Raw genomic sequence first — 13,499 nt, 5'->3', positions numbered from 1 at the left:
CCAGCTTCTTTTTTCAAGATAATTGGGAAATGATTGGCAAAGATATATGTGAAGCAGTGAGATCCTTCTTGCATTCAGGCCAAATCCTTAAAGAGATAAACTCCACAGCTCTCACTATTATCCCTAAGGTGAAGTGTCCTAATTCACCAAGTGATTTCAGACCGATTGCCTGCTGCAATGTAATCTATAAGGTGGCCACTAAAGTTCTATGTTCCAGACTCAAGGATATTATCCCTGATATCGTTGGGCAAAATCAGGGAGGATTTGTCAAAGGAAGATTCATTGCTCACAACATCATGATATGTCAAGATCTTGTGCGACATTATGGAAGGAAGTCAACTAAGCCGAATTGCATGATTAAACTTGATTTACAAAAGGCTTATGACACGGTAGAATGGGACTTCATTGAGGAGGTGCTAAGGGGGCTACTTTTTCCTGAAAAGTTTATTTCTCTTGTAATGAACTGTGTCAGAACTCCAAAATTCTCTCTTTTTTTCAATGGATCCCTTCACGGATTCTTTGAATCTAAGAGAGGATTACGACAAGGTGATCCCCTTTCTCCTCTTTTATTTGTCATTGGCATGGAATATCTGACTCGCATTTTGAAGAAAGTTGGGAATAAAGCAGATTTCTCCTTTCATGAACGTTGTGATACTCTAAAGCTTAATCACCTAAGTTTTGCAGATGATGTACTACTTTTTTGTAAAGGTGATTATAAGAGCATCATCCTCTTGCTTCAAGGGTTGAAACTCTTTTCAGCTACCTCAGGATTACAACCAAACAAAGCAAAATCTGCCATCTATTGTTGTAATATGATAGATTCAGATGTCACTAGAGTCCTGGAGGCATCAGGTTTTTCACAACAACATACTCCTTTCAGGTATCTGGGTATTCCTATTTGTCATAAAAGGATCTCTAAACAAGAATGTGCAATATTAACAGAGAAAATGACAGCAAGAATCAGATCATGGAGCACTAGACATCTCTCTTTTGCCGGTAGGGCTGTCCTCATCAACTCAGTGCTTACAGCCATACACTCCTATTGGTGCCAGATTCTCAAGCTTCCTAAGAAGGTAATAAATGAGATTGAATCTATCTGTCGAGCCTTTCTTTGGAAGGGTCAATATTTGATGCAGGGAGCTGGGTTAGTAGCTTGGGAAAACGTTTGTCAATCAAAGATAGCAGGGGGCATAGGCATCAAAAGATTGGCTGAATGGAACACAGCAGCTCTATTCAAATATGTGTGGGCTGTTGCGAACAAGGAAGACAATCTGTGGGTCAGATGGGTACATGCAGTTTATATGAAAGATGGGAATTGGTGGAATTACCAAGCAACAAATCAAGAGAGTTGGTATTGGAAGCAAATAGTGGCAGCCAAGAACCAACTCAAAGAAACCATAGATACACAACACTTTGCTCAACGGAAATACAAGATTTCAGATGGCTATGAGTTGATCCTTCCAACACAGAGAAGAGTCACATGGAGCAATGAGGTTTGGGGTCGTTTTAACACACCAAAGCATAGTTTTATTGAGTGGCTGGCTGTGCAGAAACGGCTCCGAACCAAGGATAGATTGCAGCGGTTTCAGATGCTAGTTGACCCGAGCTGCAGCTTGTGCACACAACTGCTAACCGAGACACATGATCATCTTTTTTTCAGGTGTCCATTCTCAGCTGGCTGCCTAAAACATGTCAAAGAATGGCTGTCGTGGGGTGCTTGTTCCAACGACTTACAGCAGCTACTCAAGTGGATACACAAGGCAAAAATCAGCAAGTTTAGGAAGAAAATTCTTGCAGCAGCTGCTGCCCATTTAGTTTATTCCATTTGGCATTCCCGAAATGACCAAATATGGAATAATCATCTAGACGTCCAAGATGTAATTGTGCAAAGAGTTAAACAAAATGTAAAGCATAGAATAGAATTGTTTTGGCCAAAGAAAATTGGCCCAAAAGATAGAGATTGGTTTCATTCATTGTAAAAAGATAGAGGTTGATTAAGGGGTCTTTAACATAAAGATGCTCTTCTCTTTGTAATTGTTTGTACAAAAGTATTGTGGATCAATAATAATCTTGCTGATTTATCAAAAAAAAAAAAAAAAGGAAATGTACAGAATACAAATACAGATTTCCTATTAATAATATCTCTCAAGTGTTTCCCAAAGTATTTCTCAAACTCACCATATTATTTCCTAAAGTTTGGATATATAGATGCTCTATCTCTCTCAGATTACCCACAAAACCTGATAGTATCGATTTGTACACAAAATTTTTCACCCCGAATTCGTACACACTGAATTGTTATGTACTAAATTATCAATGCTCTTCTAAGAGCTTCATATTTATCAAAGAAAAACCTCAACTCCCAACCATATGTGATAATGAGAGGTAGTTCATCTTCTAACCATATATAATCAATGAGAGGTAGTACAAACCATATGTAATAAATGAGAGAGTATAAGTCAATAGTTATTGCATAACGCAAATAACAAGTCTCAAATCTCTTGAAAGTTGAACCATATATTTACAACTTCAAGACAATTTGATTTTTAGCCTAATCCAACAATTCTCACATATAAAAAAAAATATACATTTATATAATTTTTTTAATGGGATGCATAAATATAATTTATTTACTTCAATGTATAATATATTACGTACCCTGTCTCCGATAATTTTGCCATCAGCTGATATTGCTGAAAATTAATTATACATTTATCATTAGTTACAACTTTCATAAAATTAAAAACAAAAATCATTAATCATAAAATATATTAGTTCATATAATTATGTGTTTTGTGAACTATTTATTTAGACATGCAGTGTAGTTTGATAAATCAATTTTTAGATGTCTTTATTTTGTATAAGTATTTAAATAAAGACCTCAAAATTTAATTTTACTCAAAACATTTTTAAATATAATTAAAAATACTATTACTTATATTAATTAATGAAATGATTACATACATAAGATAAACATTCTTTTTTTTAGAGAGATAAGATATTGAACAATTATGATAAATTCAAGAACACGTGTTTCTAATTTTTTTTAAGCTATGTGTGGTATAGTTATTCTAAATAAAAAGGTCTTCAAGAGTTATTCCTAAAAAGTTCGATGTCTCCAGGATGTTATTCCTAGACAACTAACTTATCCATCCTGGAAGGAGTCCTATGGAATGATAGTTGAGTTCAGAAGGGAGTTCCCGGATGACTATCATGTCCATTCCATGCTTAGTCTTCAAGATAGTTATTTCTCCTCCAGAAAGGAGTTATGGATAGCTAGTTATTCTTCCTAGAAGCTAGTTCCGAATAGTCGACTCCAGCTAGTTCTATCCTATCCAGAAGCTCCTTCAGCGAGTGCCTTTGGTCCGTGATCTCAAAAGCTCATATATGTTCTCAAATACACTAAGACTAATGCTGATGTGGAGATCTTACTCATAGGAGAGTTTGTTAAGTTAGTTATTGGATAACTAACTTAACAACTTTGTTTATTGAAGCCACTAACTTTAGAATCTTAATCTTAAGGCTATAAATACCATCCACGCTCAAGCATTTGAGACAGAATTGAAAGGACGAAGATCAAATGATTCAGGTTAAGATTGAGAGTTAGAGAGAGAAAGATATTGAGAGATAGAGAGAGAAAAGTACTGAGAAAAGAGATATTTAGTTTGAGTTTTGTATGAAGAATCTTCTGTAGATGAAGAAGATTCTTTGGTAAGAGTGTGAGAGTTGAAACACTTTGAGAGAACTCAACATAGAATTTGTCTCAACTGTAATGTACCTGTTCTTGCTCAATCAATAAAGAAGATTTGGTGGTATTTCAGAACTAGAGTGGAGTCATAGATCACATCAATTTATCAGACTTGAACCAATATATATCTTGGTGTTGATTTCGTTATTTTCTACACTTATTTTTTCTGGTTTTCCATACTTTATTTACCTCTATTTTTTCATCCAATTATTGTTCTCAATGTTAATCTTGTCATTGCTAATTGTTCGATTATTTAAAGTTTCATTGATTTAATTCTACTCTATTAGTCATAGTTTTCCCACAAATCAGAGCTTGGTAATCGATCAAGAACTCAAAATCAAGATTCTTTCCGCTATAATTCTTGAAGAAAACTTTGAACTTTATCAATGGTGAGATTCGAATTGGAGAAATTTGATGGAACTAAGGACTTTGCGCTATGGAGAGAAAGTTTAAAAGGAATCCTAGTGTACCAAAAAGTCTCCAAGGTTCTTGGAGATGAGAAGTTATTGGCAGAAAAGAAACCAGAGGAAAAATAAAAAATGGAGAAGATGGCGTACTACATGATCATCATGTATTTGTCAAATAGTGTTCAAAGGAAACTCATTGTATAAAGACAACGAAAGGAGTTTGGAATAAATTAGAAGAACTATATTAAAATCATCAATTGTTAGCAAGATTAATTTGCTAGAGAGGTTATACAGTTTTAGAATGATTTTTTCACTTTGTTTAGATGATAGTATTGATATATTTAATGAGATTATTATTGGTTTGGCTAATATAAACCACAAGGTTGATAAAAGCAAGACCATCATTCTGTTGAGGTCACTATCAATTGCATATCAAGAAGTTAAGGCAGCCATCAAGTATGGGAGAGATGTGATTGCTTTGAAAGATGTTCTTGCCATATTTAAGTTGAAAGATTTCAAACTACAATTGGAAAAAGAATCCAAGAAAGAAGAAGTGTACTTGGTAAGAGGTAAATTGTCTAAGAAAGTAAGTTCAAAGAGTAAACACCATCACTCGCAATCAAGATTGAATTCCAGAGAGAAGGAAACAAGGAAGTGTTACTTCTATGGACAGTCTGGGCACTTGCAAAGATTTTACAATAAGTACAAGAAGCAACAAGGCTTCAACAAATCTCACAATGGAGATAGGAAGGATAAGTTATGTCACCACAAGAAGGATTCAGTTGCAGTCACAGAAGATAGTGACGACTGCTCCACATATGGACAATTATTCTCCATCTCAGAATCTTCAATGAACAGGGAGGGAATTCTTGATTCTGGATGCACTTATCACATGTGTCTAAGTTAAGAATCATTTTTTGATTATAGATCACTTGAGGGGGGTAAAGTTCTAATGGGAAATAATCATTCATGCTTGGTCATTATAACCAGAAAGGTTGCCATCAAACAATATGGTGGTGGAATCAAGGTGCTGACGAACGTAAGGATCATCCCAGAGCTTAGAGGAAACCTCATATCCCTGGGTGCACTTGAAGATGAAGGATACGAATACAAGTCTATACACGGAAGCTTGAGGATAACCAAAGGTTCTTTGGTAGTGATGAAAGGTGAAAAGATCAATGGTTTATACGCTCTTCAAGGAGAAATTGTCCCAGCTAGAGAGACAAGTATGGTGAAAGGGATAGAATCGGATATGAAGTTGTGGCATCACAAACTTGGACATATCGACAAACAATGCCTTAAAAAACTGCACAAACAAGGTATAATTGAAAATTTAAATTCTTGTGCCTTACCATTTTGTGAAGCTTGTGTTTTAGAGAAACAACATAAGCTAAAATTCACTCTGGCAAGGCACAAAACAAAAAAGATACTCGGATATGTGCATGCTAATCTTTGGGGACCATACAAGGTGCCTACCCACTCTGGTAAGTAATATTTTCTTTCAATAGTTGATGAATATCGTAGGTGTGTTTGGACCTATTTACTATCAGCCGAGAATGAGTGCCTGGAACAATTTAGAGTTTAGAAAACTCAGGTGGAAAACCAAACAAATCTTAAAATTAAGAACCTGAAGGCTGATAATGGGTTGGAATTATTAGGCATAGAACTGTAGTGAAGAGCCCAACGCAAAATGGTGTTGCTAAAAGGATGAAGTGAACCTTCTTGAACAAAGTTAGATGTCTATTATTTAGTTTTTGATTAAAAAAATCCATTTTAGGGGGAAGCTCTAGCAACAAAAACGTACTTTATAATTAGGATCCCAAACAGAGTTATAGGCTTGAAAACCCCTTATGAAATGTGGTACAACAGAACTCCCAACCTAACGCATTTAAGAACATTGAGTGTACAGCATATGTACACCTATCTACTGATAAGCTTGAACCTAAATCTGTGAAGGGAAATTTCCTAGGTTATGTCTTAGGAACTAAGCGGTATAGAATTTACATTTCAAGGAAGGGGACCAAAGGATGTGATTGTTAAAAATGTTGTTTTTAATGAGTTTGAATATCCTCACATGACCTCCAGGAAATGTAGTGTGTCTCCGTGTAATGCAGAAAAAATAGAAAATAAAGACACTATAAGTGTGGAAATAGAGTATGGAACGAAGCTCCCGAAAGAAGGTTCGCAGGCGGAAGATAGTGTGGAACTGGAAGACAATGCATAGAGGAAGTTGTTGCGGAGCTGAAAGATAATGAAAACCAAATAGAGGTGCTAGAAGGATTCAGACAGACAGGTCTAGAAGGTTATCAGTTGGCTAGTGATAGAAATCGGAGAGAGATTCATCCTCTAGCAAGGTGTTCGCGGAAGTAGACATAATAACATTTGCACTGGCGGTAGTACAACAAACTGAAATTGAAGAGCCCAGAAGCTATGAAGAGGCAAATTCATGTGGAAACAAGTCTAAATGGCTTCAGGCCATGGGTGAGGAGATGGATTCACTCTGGAAGAATAAGACTTGGGTACTTGTACCGAAGTTGGAGAATAAGAAAATTGTGGACTACAAATGGTTTCTCAAGGCGAAAAAGGGAATCAATGAGAATGAACCAGTGAGGTTTAAAGCCAGGCTAGTGGCTAAGGATTTTACTCAGGTGGAAGGTATAGACTACACAGAAATATTCTACCTATAGTAAAGTACAAGACAATAAGGTTGATGTTATCCTTGGAAACTCACTTGGAGTTCGAGGTTGAACAACTTGATGTTAAGACTGTTTTTTCAAATGGATTCTTGGATGAAGAGATCTACATGAAGCAATCACACCTAGGTTTCAAGTGGAAGGGAAAGGAGTTGAATTTGTGTGAAAACTTAACAGATCCCTCTATGGTTTGAAATAATCCCCAAGGCAATGGAATAAGAGATTTGAAACGTATATGCATCAAATTGGGTCCAAACAATCCGCATACAATTACTGCTTACATTTCAAGAATCTAGAGCAATCTATAGTCGTGTTCTTATTGCTCTATGTGGATGATATGCTCATCATGAGGAAAGATAAATTTGTGATCAAAAGTATCAAAGCCAAGCTCAAAAGAGAATTAAAGATGAAAAAGCTTGGACCAGTTCAAAAGATACTTGGTATCGAAGTCTCGCGAAATCGAAAGGAAGGGACTATTAGCTTAAAGCAGTCTAGGTACATCAAGAAATTTATTCAAAAGTTCAACATAGAAGATGCAAAGAGTACATCCATTCCGTTAGGGAATCAGTTTGTTTTATCAACAGAATATTGTCCTAACAATACGAGAGAGAAAGAAAAAATGAAGGATGTACCCTATGCTATGGTTTTAGGATGTTTAATGTACGTGATGGCGAGCACGAGACTATATATAGCTCACGTTCTAAGCATCCTAAGCTAGTTCATGTCCAATTTGGGCATTGAACATTGGAAGGTCGTTAAATGGTTATGGAGATATTTGAAGGGCACTTGGGATTATGATCTGACCTATGAAAAATCTAAAGGAGAATTAGAATTGAAAGGATTCATAGATGCGGGCTACGCCTCGAATAGAGATACTAGAAAATCAACCACTTCTTACATTTTTTTGACAAACCATAACTATATAAGCTAGAAAGCCTAGTTACAGTCTATGGTTGTTCTTTCACCACGGAAGCAGAATTTATGGCAATTGCGGAAGCATTCAAGGAAGCTTTATAGCTTTGAGGAGTTCTTTATGAGTTGGAACAAATCAAAGGGGGAGTGATTGTATTTTCGAATAGCCAGTCATCCATCCATCTTTGTAAGAACTCAGTTTATCATGAAAATACCAAGCATATAGATATAAGACTCTACTGGATTAGAGAGAAGATAGAGGAAGGGCTAGTTGATTTAGAGAATGTTAGAACTGAAGATAATCCTACTGATGTTGGGACTAAGGTCTTCACAGTAAACAAGTTCAAGTAGTGCTTGAACTTGATCAATCTCAAAAGTTAGTACACTGAGATTCCTAGAACATAAAACACAACGGCTGCATTCTTTCTTCATCATCATTATTCTTTTAATTTGAAGTAACTAGGTGGAATTTGTGGTATAGTTCCTCCAAATGAAAAGGTCTCCAACAGTTGTTCTTGAAATGTTAGGTGTCTGCCAAATGTTGTTCCCAGACAGCTAACTTTTCCATCCTGAAAGGAGTCATGTGGAATGATAGTTGAGTCCGAAAGAAAGTTCTCAAATGACTATCATGTCCACTCTAAGTTTTGTCTTCAGGATAGCTAGCCCCCCTCCAAAAAGGAGTTCCAAACAGCTTATTATATTCTTCCTGGAAGGCAGTTCCAGATAGTTGACTCTAGCTCATTCTATCCCATTTGGAAGCCCCTTTAGTGAGTGCCTTTATTCCGTGATCCCGGAAGCTCGTATATGTTCTCGGATGCACTAAGACTGATGCTGATGTAGGGATCTCGCTCATAGGAGATTTTGTTAAGTTAGTTATTTCCTAACTAACTTAACAACTTCGTTTATTGCAGCTACCGACTTTAGGATCTTAATCCTAAGGCTATAAATACCATCCACACTCAAGCATTTAAGACGGAATCGAAAGGACGAAGATTAGATGATTCAGATTGAGATTGAGAGTTAGAGAGAGAAAGAGATTGAGAGGTAGAGAGAGGTAGTGGAAAAAAGAGAGATCGGGTTTGGGTTTTGTATGAAAAATCTTCTATAGATGAAGAAGATTCTTGGGTAAGAGTATGAGAGTTGAAACACTTTGAGAGAACTCAACATAAAATCTGTCTCGGTACTGTAACGTACATGTTCTCGCTCAATCAATAAAGAAGATTTAGTGGTATTTCTGAATTGGAGTAGATCCATAAATTACATCGATCTATCGAACTTGAATCAGTATATATCTTAGTATTAATTTTTTTTATTTTCTACCTTTATTGTTTCTGGTTTTCCATAGTATGTTATATTTCATGTGATTATTGTTCTCAATTTGTAATTTTCTTTTTAAATGAAAAAAAGAAGATAAAAGTCTCTCGCCTTGCCTTATATTCGTTTATTATTATTTTTTAAAAAAAATAATAAAAAGTAAAAATGTGGGACCTTTGCTCTTTTTTTTTAGGCCTCCATTAAGACAAGCTCCATCCAACATCTAATTATTACTTACGAATTGTTAGGGCGCCCGAGTCTTGTAGGGTATCGTTAAGTGCAACTGTCCGGTTCCAAGCATAGTAAGTAGTGTAATGGTTAATGCCCACAAAATCCAAGGACCCTTTGACTAGTGAAGCCTCAAATTTTGAAAATACTGGCAACCTTTTTTTTACTCTCTCTTTCATTGACTTTGGATAATCTCCAAAAATCAAAGGGTCAAGAAACCTGCAGTTACACATTCACATTAAGCTATAGTATATGTATTGGTGACTTTGAAAATACATTTATATATATACCAGCCAAGCTGAAAATCTTGGGCTCTTTTAGTGGCTTCAACATCTGCCGTGGAGTTTGATGCTGGTTCATACCACGTAACGTCAAGAGATATCCCAATAGAGCCTTTTTGTTTAGGCTGCAAAATCATAATAATGTTATATTATATAAGTGTTTACATGAAAATTATTTTATGTATATATATAGCTTACCTTGTAGTTTTTGGTATAAATATTTGCAGCAGTTGCATGAGACAAGAGAAGGTTATGAGCAACTATGTAAGGCTCAGTGGCTGAGCTTCCAGCCTTGCAGAAAGTGCACCGCCCAGGTGCCTCCAAACCTAAGTCGTAGCCTTGTGTGGAGAATATATGAGGCTCGTTGAAGGTGATCCAGTGCTTCACTTTCTCACCAAATTTCTCAAAGCACGTCTCAGCATATACTGCAAAGTCCTTGCTATGTATATATATATATATATATATATATATATGTATACGATTATCTGTATTAATTATATTTACTTCTTTCATGACTTACAAAGATTTTAATAACAAAATTTAATCATTTAATTTTACATGATTTGACGATCGAGCCATCCATTGTATTTGTCCTCCAATGCTTGAGGGAGATCCCAGTGATATAAGGTCACGTAAGGCTCAATTCCTGAATTATTACAGTAGTACTCAAGTTGAGGTTTGTAAATATATAACATAATCATTTTTATATTTATTTAGAAAAAGAGACAGAGCATTAAGGTATTAGTATTACCTTTGGCTAGTAAGGAATCTATGAGATTATTGTAATGATCAACTCCTCGTTGATTGATTTTCCCACTTCCATCTATTTATGTATATACCAAAATACTATATAATTAGTCACAAGTTTTATCTTATTAGGCACAAATATCTTTATATATTAAAAGTGTCTATCTAACGGTATTTCTTGGTTTAACAAAATATACTTTAAAAATAAAATAATATTCTGTTAAATTTAACGATGTTAGCAGGTTTGATCCTCCTGTTAACTTTCAAAAATATATAAATAATTAAACCCAATAATTAAAGCCAAAAAATTAAACAATCTTTTTTTAAATAAAAAATTAACAAATATTAATATTAAACCCAATAATTAAACCAAAAAATTAAACAATCTTTTTTTAAAGGTTTAAACCTAATAATTAAACCCAAAAATTTAAACAATCTTTTTTTAAATTAAAAAAAAATCATCTTAGGCACATATCTCTCTAACATAACAAACGGTATATCCTAATTTTTTATATTTTTTTTTTGTTAGTTAAACGTTAACAAATAAATAAAAAATTAACAAATAAATAAAAAATTAACAAATATTAATATACACAATTATGACATTCTTAACAATGTCTGTATATTATAGGTTTATATACAATTATGACATTCTTAACAATTAGTTTTATAAAACATATCCTTTATAACATAATTTACAATTAGTCACTAAATTCTTAAACAAAAACCACTAAAACTTAAAATAAAACTAATATTTACGTAGCTCGCCACGTAACTGTCATCTAATATATATATATATAAATACATATTGTTTTGATGGCCGGATAAGTTAAATTAATTAGTACTATATTGATAACTACTCAAGTATAAAATATATAAACACATAAATCGAATGAAAGAACATGAAAAAGACCTAATGTAAAATTTGAGTTCCACAAACAAATGATTTTTTCTAAGGATAGATCATATATTCGTGCTTAAATATTGATCAAGATAATTGTTTGTATGAATAGTACGTGGGATAAAATAATTCTTGAACAATGTTGTGTTGATTATTAAAAAAATTACATAGTACATCAAAAATTAAAAAAAAATTATAAAAATACGTTAACACGAAAAAAATTTCATTTTTGAATTTTGAATTTTTTTATTTACGAAAATATATTTTCAATAAAAATAATAAACTATTTTTTTGTTATTTTATATTTTATTTATTGTTGTATTATAATTGTTATAAGGTTTTTTTTGTCGTTCTTGGTTGTTTTATAGTTTACTTATAGTCGATTTGTAGTTGTCGTGAAGTTGATTTCGCGTTAATTTTTAGTTTTTTTAATACAATAATAAAAATTTTAGACCATAAAATTGTAAATAAAACATAAAAAAATTATATTTCTCCTTAATTATTACGAGAAGATAATAATGAATTTTTCTAGGTTATTTAATTTATATAATTTAGAGATGACCAATTTGGAGAATGATCAATAAAAATATTATTTTATTATTTATTCAATTAATCTAGGATTTAATTTTAAATAATTAATTTATATAATTTTTAGATTTTTAGTATTAAAATACAATTTTATAAATTTTTCTATTTTAATATTACAAGTCCTATGAAAGAACAACGTACATGTGCTGTTCTAATCATTTTAATAATTTTTTTTGGTGATCTTTCACATCCACATTTTGAATAGAGCATTAAATGTTACAGGATAAAATTATGCAGGGTATTTTTGTCATACTGTCATGAGGTGTCATCCAAGTTTGTTGGAATATTTCCAATCCCTAGGCAATCATTGCAGCAGCCTTTATTTCCGTTACAATAGAATCTTTTTTGATTCTCTATCATTTTGTAATGATTGTTTTCTTTTTCCACGTGTAAGGCAGGGATTTCATCTCTACCATCTCTGTAAACTCTATGGTTAATTATAAATACAATTGCCCTGCATCAGCCTCCTTGAGCTGATCATTTTCTCTACTGCATTTCTTAGAAAATTAACTTGGTATCAGAGCAAACTTTGCCAACGCTATGTCGACTCCTCAAGATCAAACAAGTGCAGTGAACCAAGGTGATCAGACTCCTGCTGGGCAGACTGCTGGTTCTGTTTCAGTAATGGTGACTACTCCATCTTCCTCAAACCCAACACCTGTGTCTACTCCCTTCAGTAATACACTCAGCCAACCTTTCTCTTTGAAACTTGACCGCAACAATTTTCCTTTGTGGAAAACCATGGTAAACACCATCATTCGTGGGCATCGATTGGAAGGATTCATCAATGGCACACGGCTTGCACCTGCAGAGTTCATTCGGACTGGTCCTATGGTGGAACAAGCTCCTGGATCTGGTATGGAAGTTAACCCAGAATATGAAACGTGGCTTGTACATGACCAGCTCTTAATGGGCTGGCTGTATGGGTCGATGACAGAGGCAATAGCTTCAGAGGTCATGGGTTGTCAATCAGCTTTTGCTTTGTGGAGTGCACTTGAAGAGTTGTATGGTGCACATTCACGAGCTAATATGGACGATCTGAGAACGAAGATTCAAACTACACGCAAGGGATCACAATCTATGGCAGATTATCTCAAGATGAAAAGGATGTGGGCTGATTCCTTGGCTCTTGCAGGTGAACCTTACCCAGAGAGACATCTCATTTCTAACATATTGTCTGGTTTAGATGCAGATTACTTGTCTATTGTTGTATTGATTGAGTCTCAAGCCAACACCACTTGGCAGCAGCTACAAAGTATGCTGCTGAGTTTCGACAGTCGACTCGAGAGGCTTAATGTTCTCTCAGCAGGCAGCAAACTGGTGGGAAATGCATCTGCTAACTTCGCCCAAAAGCCTAACTCAAGTGGTTCTTCAAATGCTGGGGGACAAAGGAGGTTCAATACTGGTTCGAATCATGGCCGTGGGCAACAACAGAACACTGGTTTTACTAGAGGAAATAGCTACAGAGGTAGAGGACGAGGGGGTAGAAGCACTGGTCCGAAGCCAACTTGCCAGGTGTGCGGCAAGTATGGGCATTCTGCTGCAATTTGTTATAACCGATATGACGAAAACTACATGGGAAATCAACCAAACACTGCTGGAAATCAAGATAAGCAATTTTCTGCACTTGTAGCAACACCGGAGATGCTCAATGACGACTCATGGTACGCTGACAGTGGT

The 13,499-nt window shown here is 34.6% G+C and overlaps 1 protein-coding gene across 1 annotated transcript in view; it reads right to left on the bottom strand.

Annotated features, from left to right (window-relative positions):
• Window positions 1–13,499, bottom strand: part of LOC115700010 (beta-glucosidase 40-like) — a 59,269-nt gene that overhangs the window by 28,590 nt on the left and 17,180 nt on the right. Inside the window, exons 5-9 of the mRNA XM_061102756.1 lie at window positions 10,335–10,406; window positions 10,142–10,229; window positions 9,782–10,022; window positions 9,593–9,708; window positions 9,313–9,521 (exon numbers count right to left, since the gene is read on the bottom strand). Of these exons, the coding sequence (XP_060958739.1) occupies window positions 9,313–9,521; window positions 9,593–9,708; window positions 9,782–10,022; window positions 10,142–10,229; window positions 10,335–10,406 (726 nt within the window). The remainder of the gene's footprint in view (window positions 1–9,312; window positions 9,522–9,592; window positions 9,709–9,781; window positions 10,023–10,141; window positions 10,230–10,334; window positions 10,407–13,499) is intronic.

This window comes from Cannabis sativa, chromosome 8 (genome assembly GCF_029168945.1).
Source record: "Cannabis sativa cultivar Pink pepper isolate KNU-18-1 chromosome 8, ASM2916894v1, whole genome shotgun sequence".
NCBI classification, from domain to species: Eukaryota; Viridiplantae; Streptophyta; class Magnoliopsida; order Rosales; family Cannabaceae; genus Cannabis; species Cannabis sativa.
Note: the sequence above shows the minus strand (reverse complement) of the source record. Positions and strands in the feature narration are given on the sequence as shown.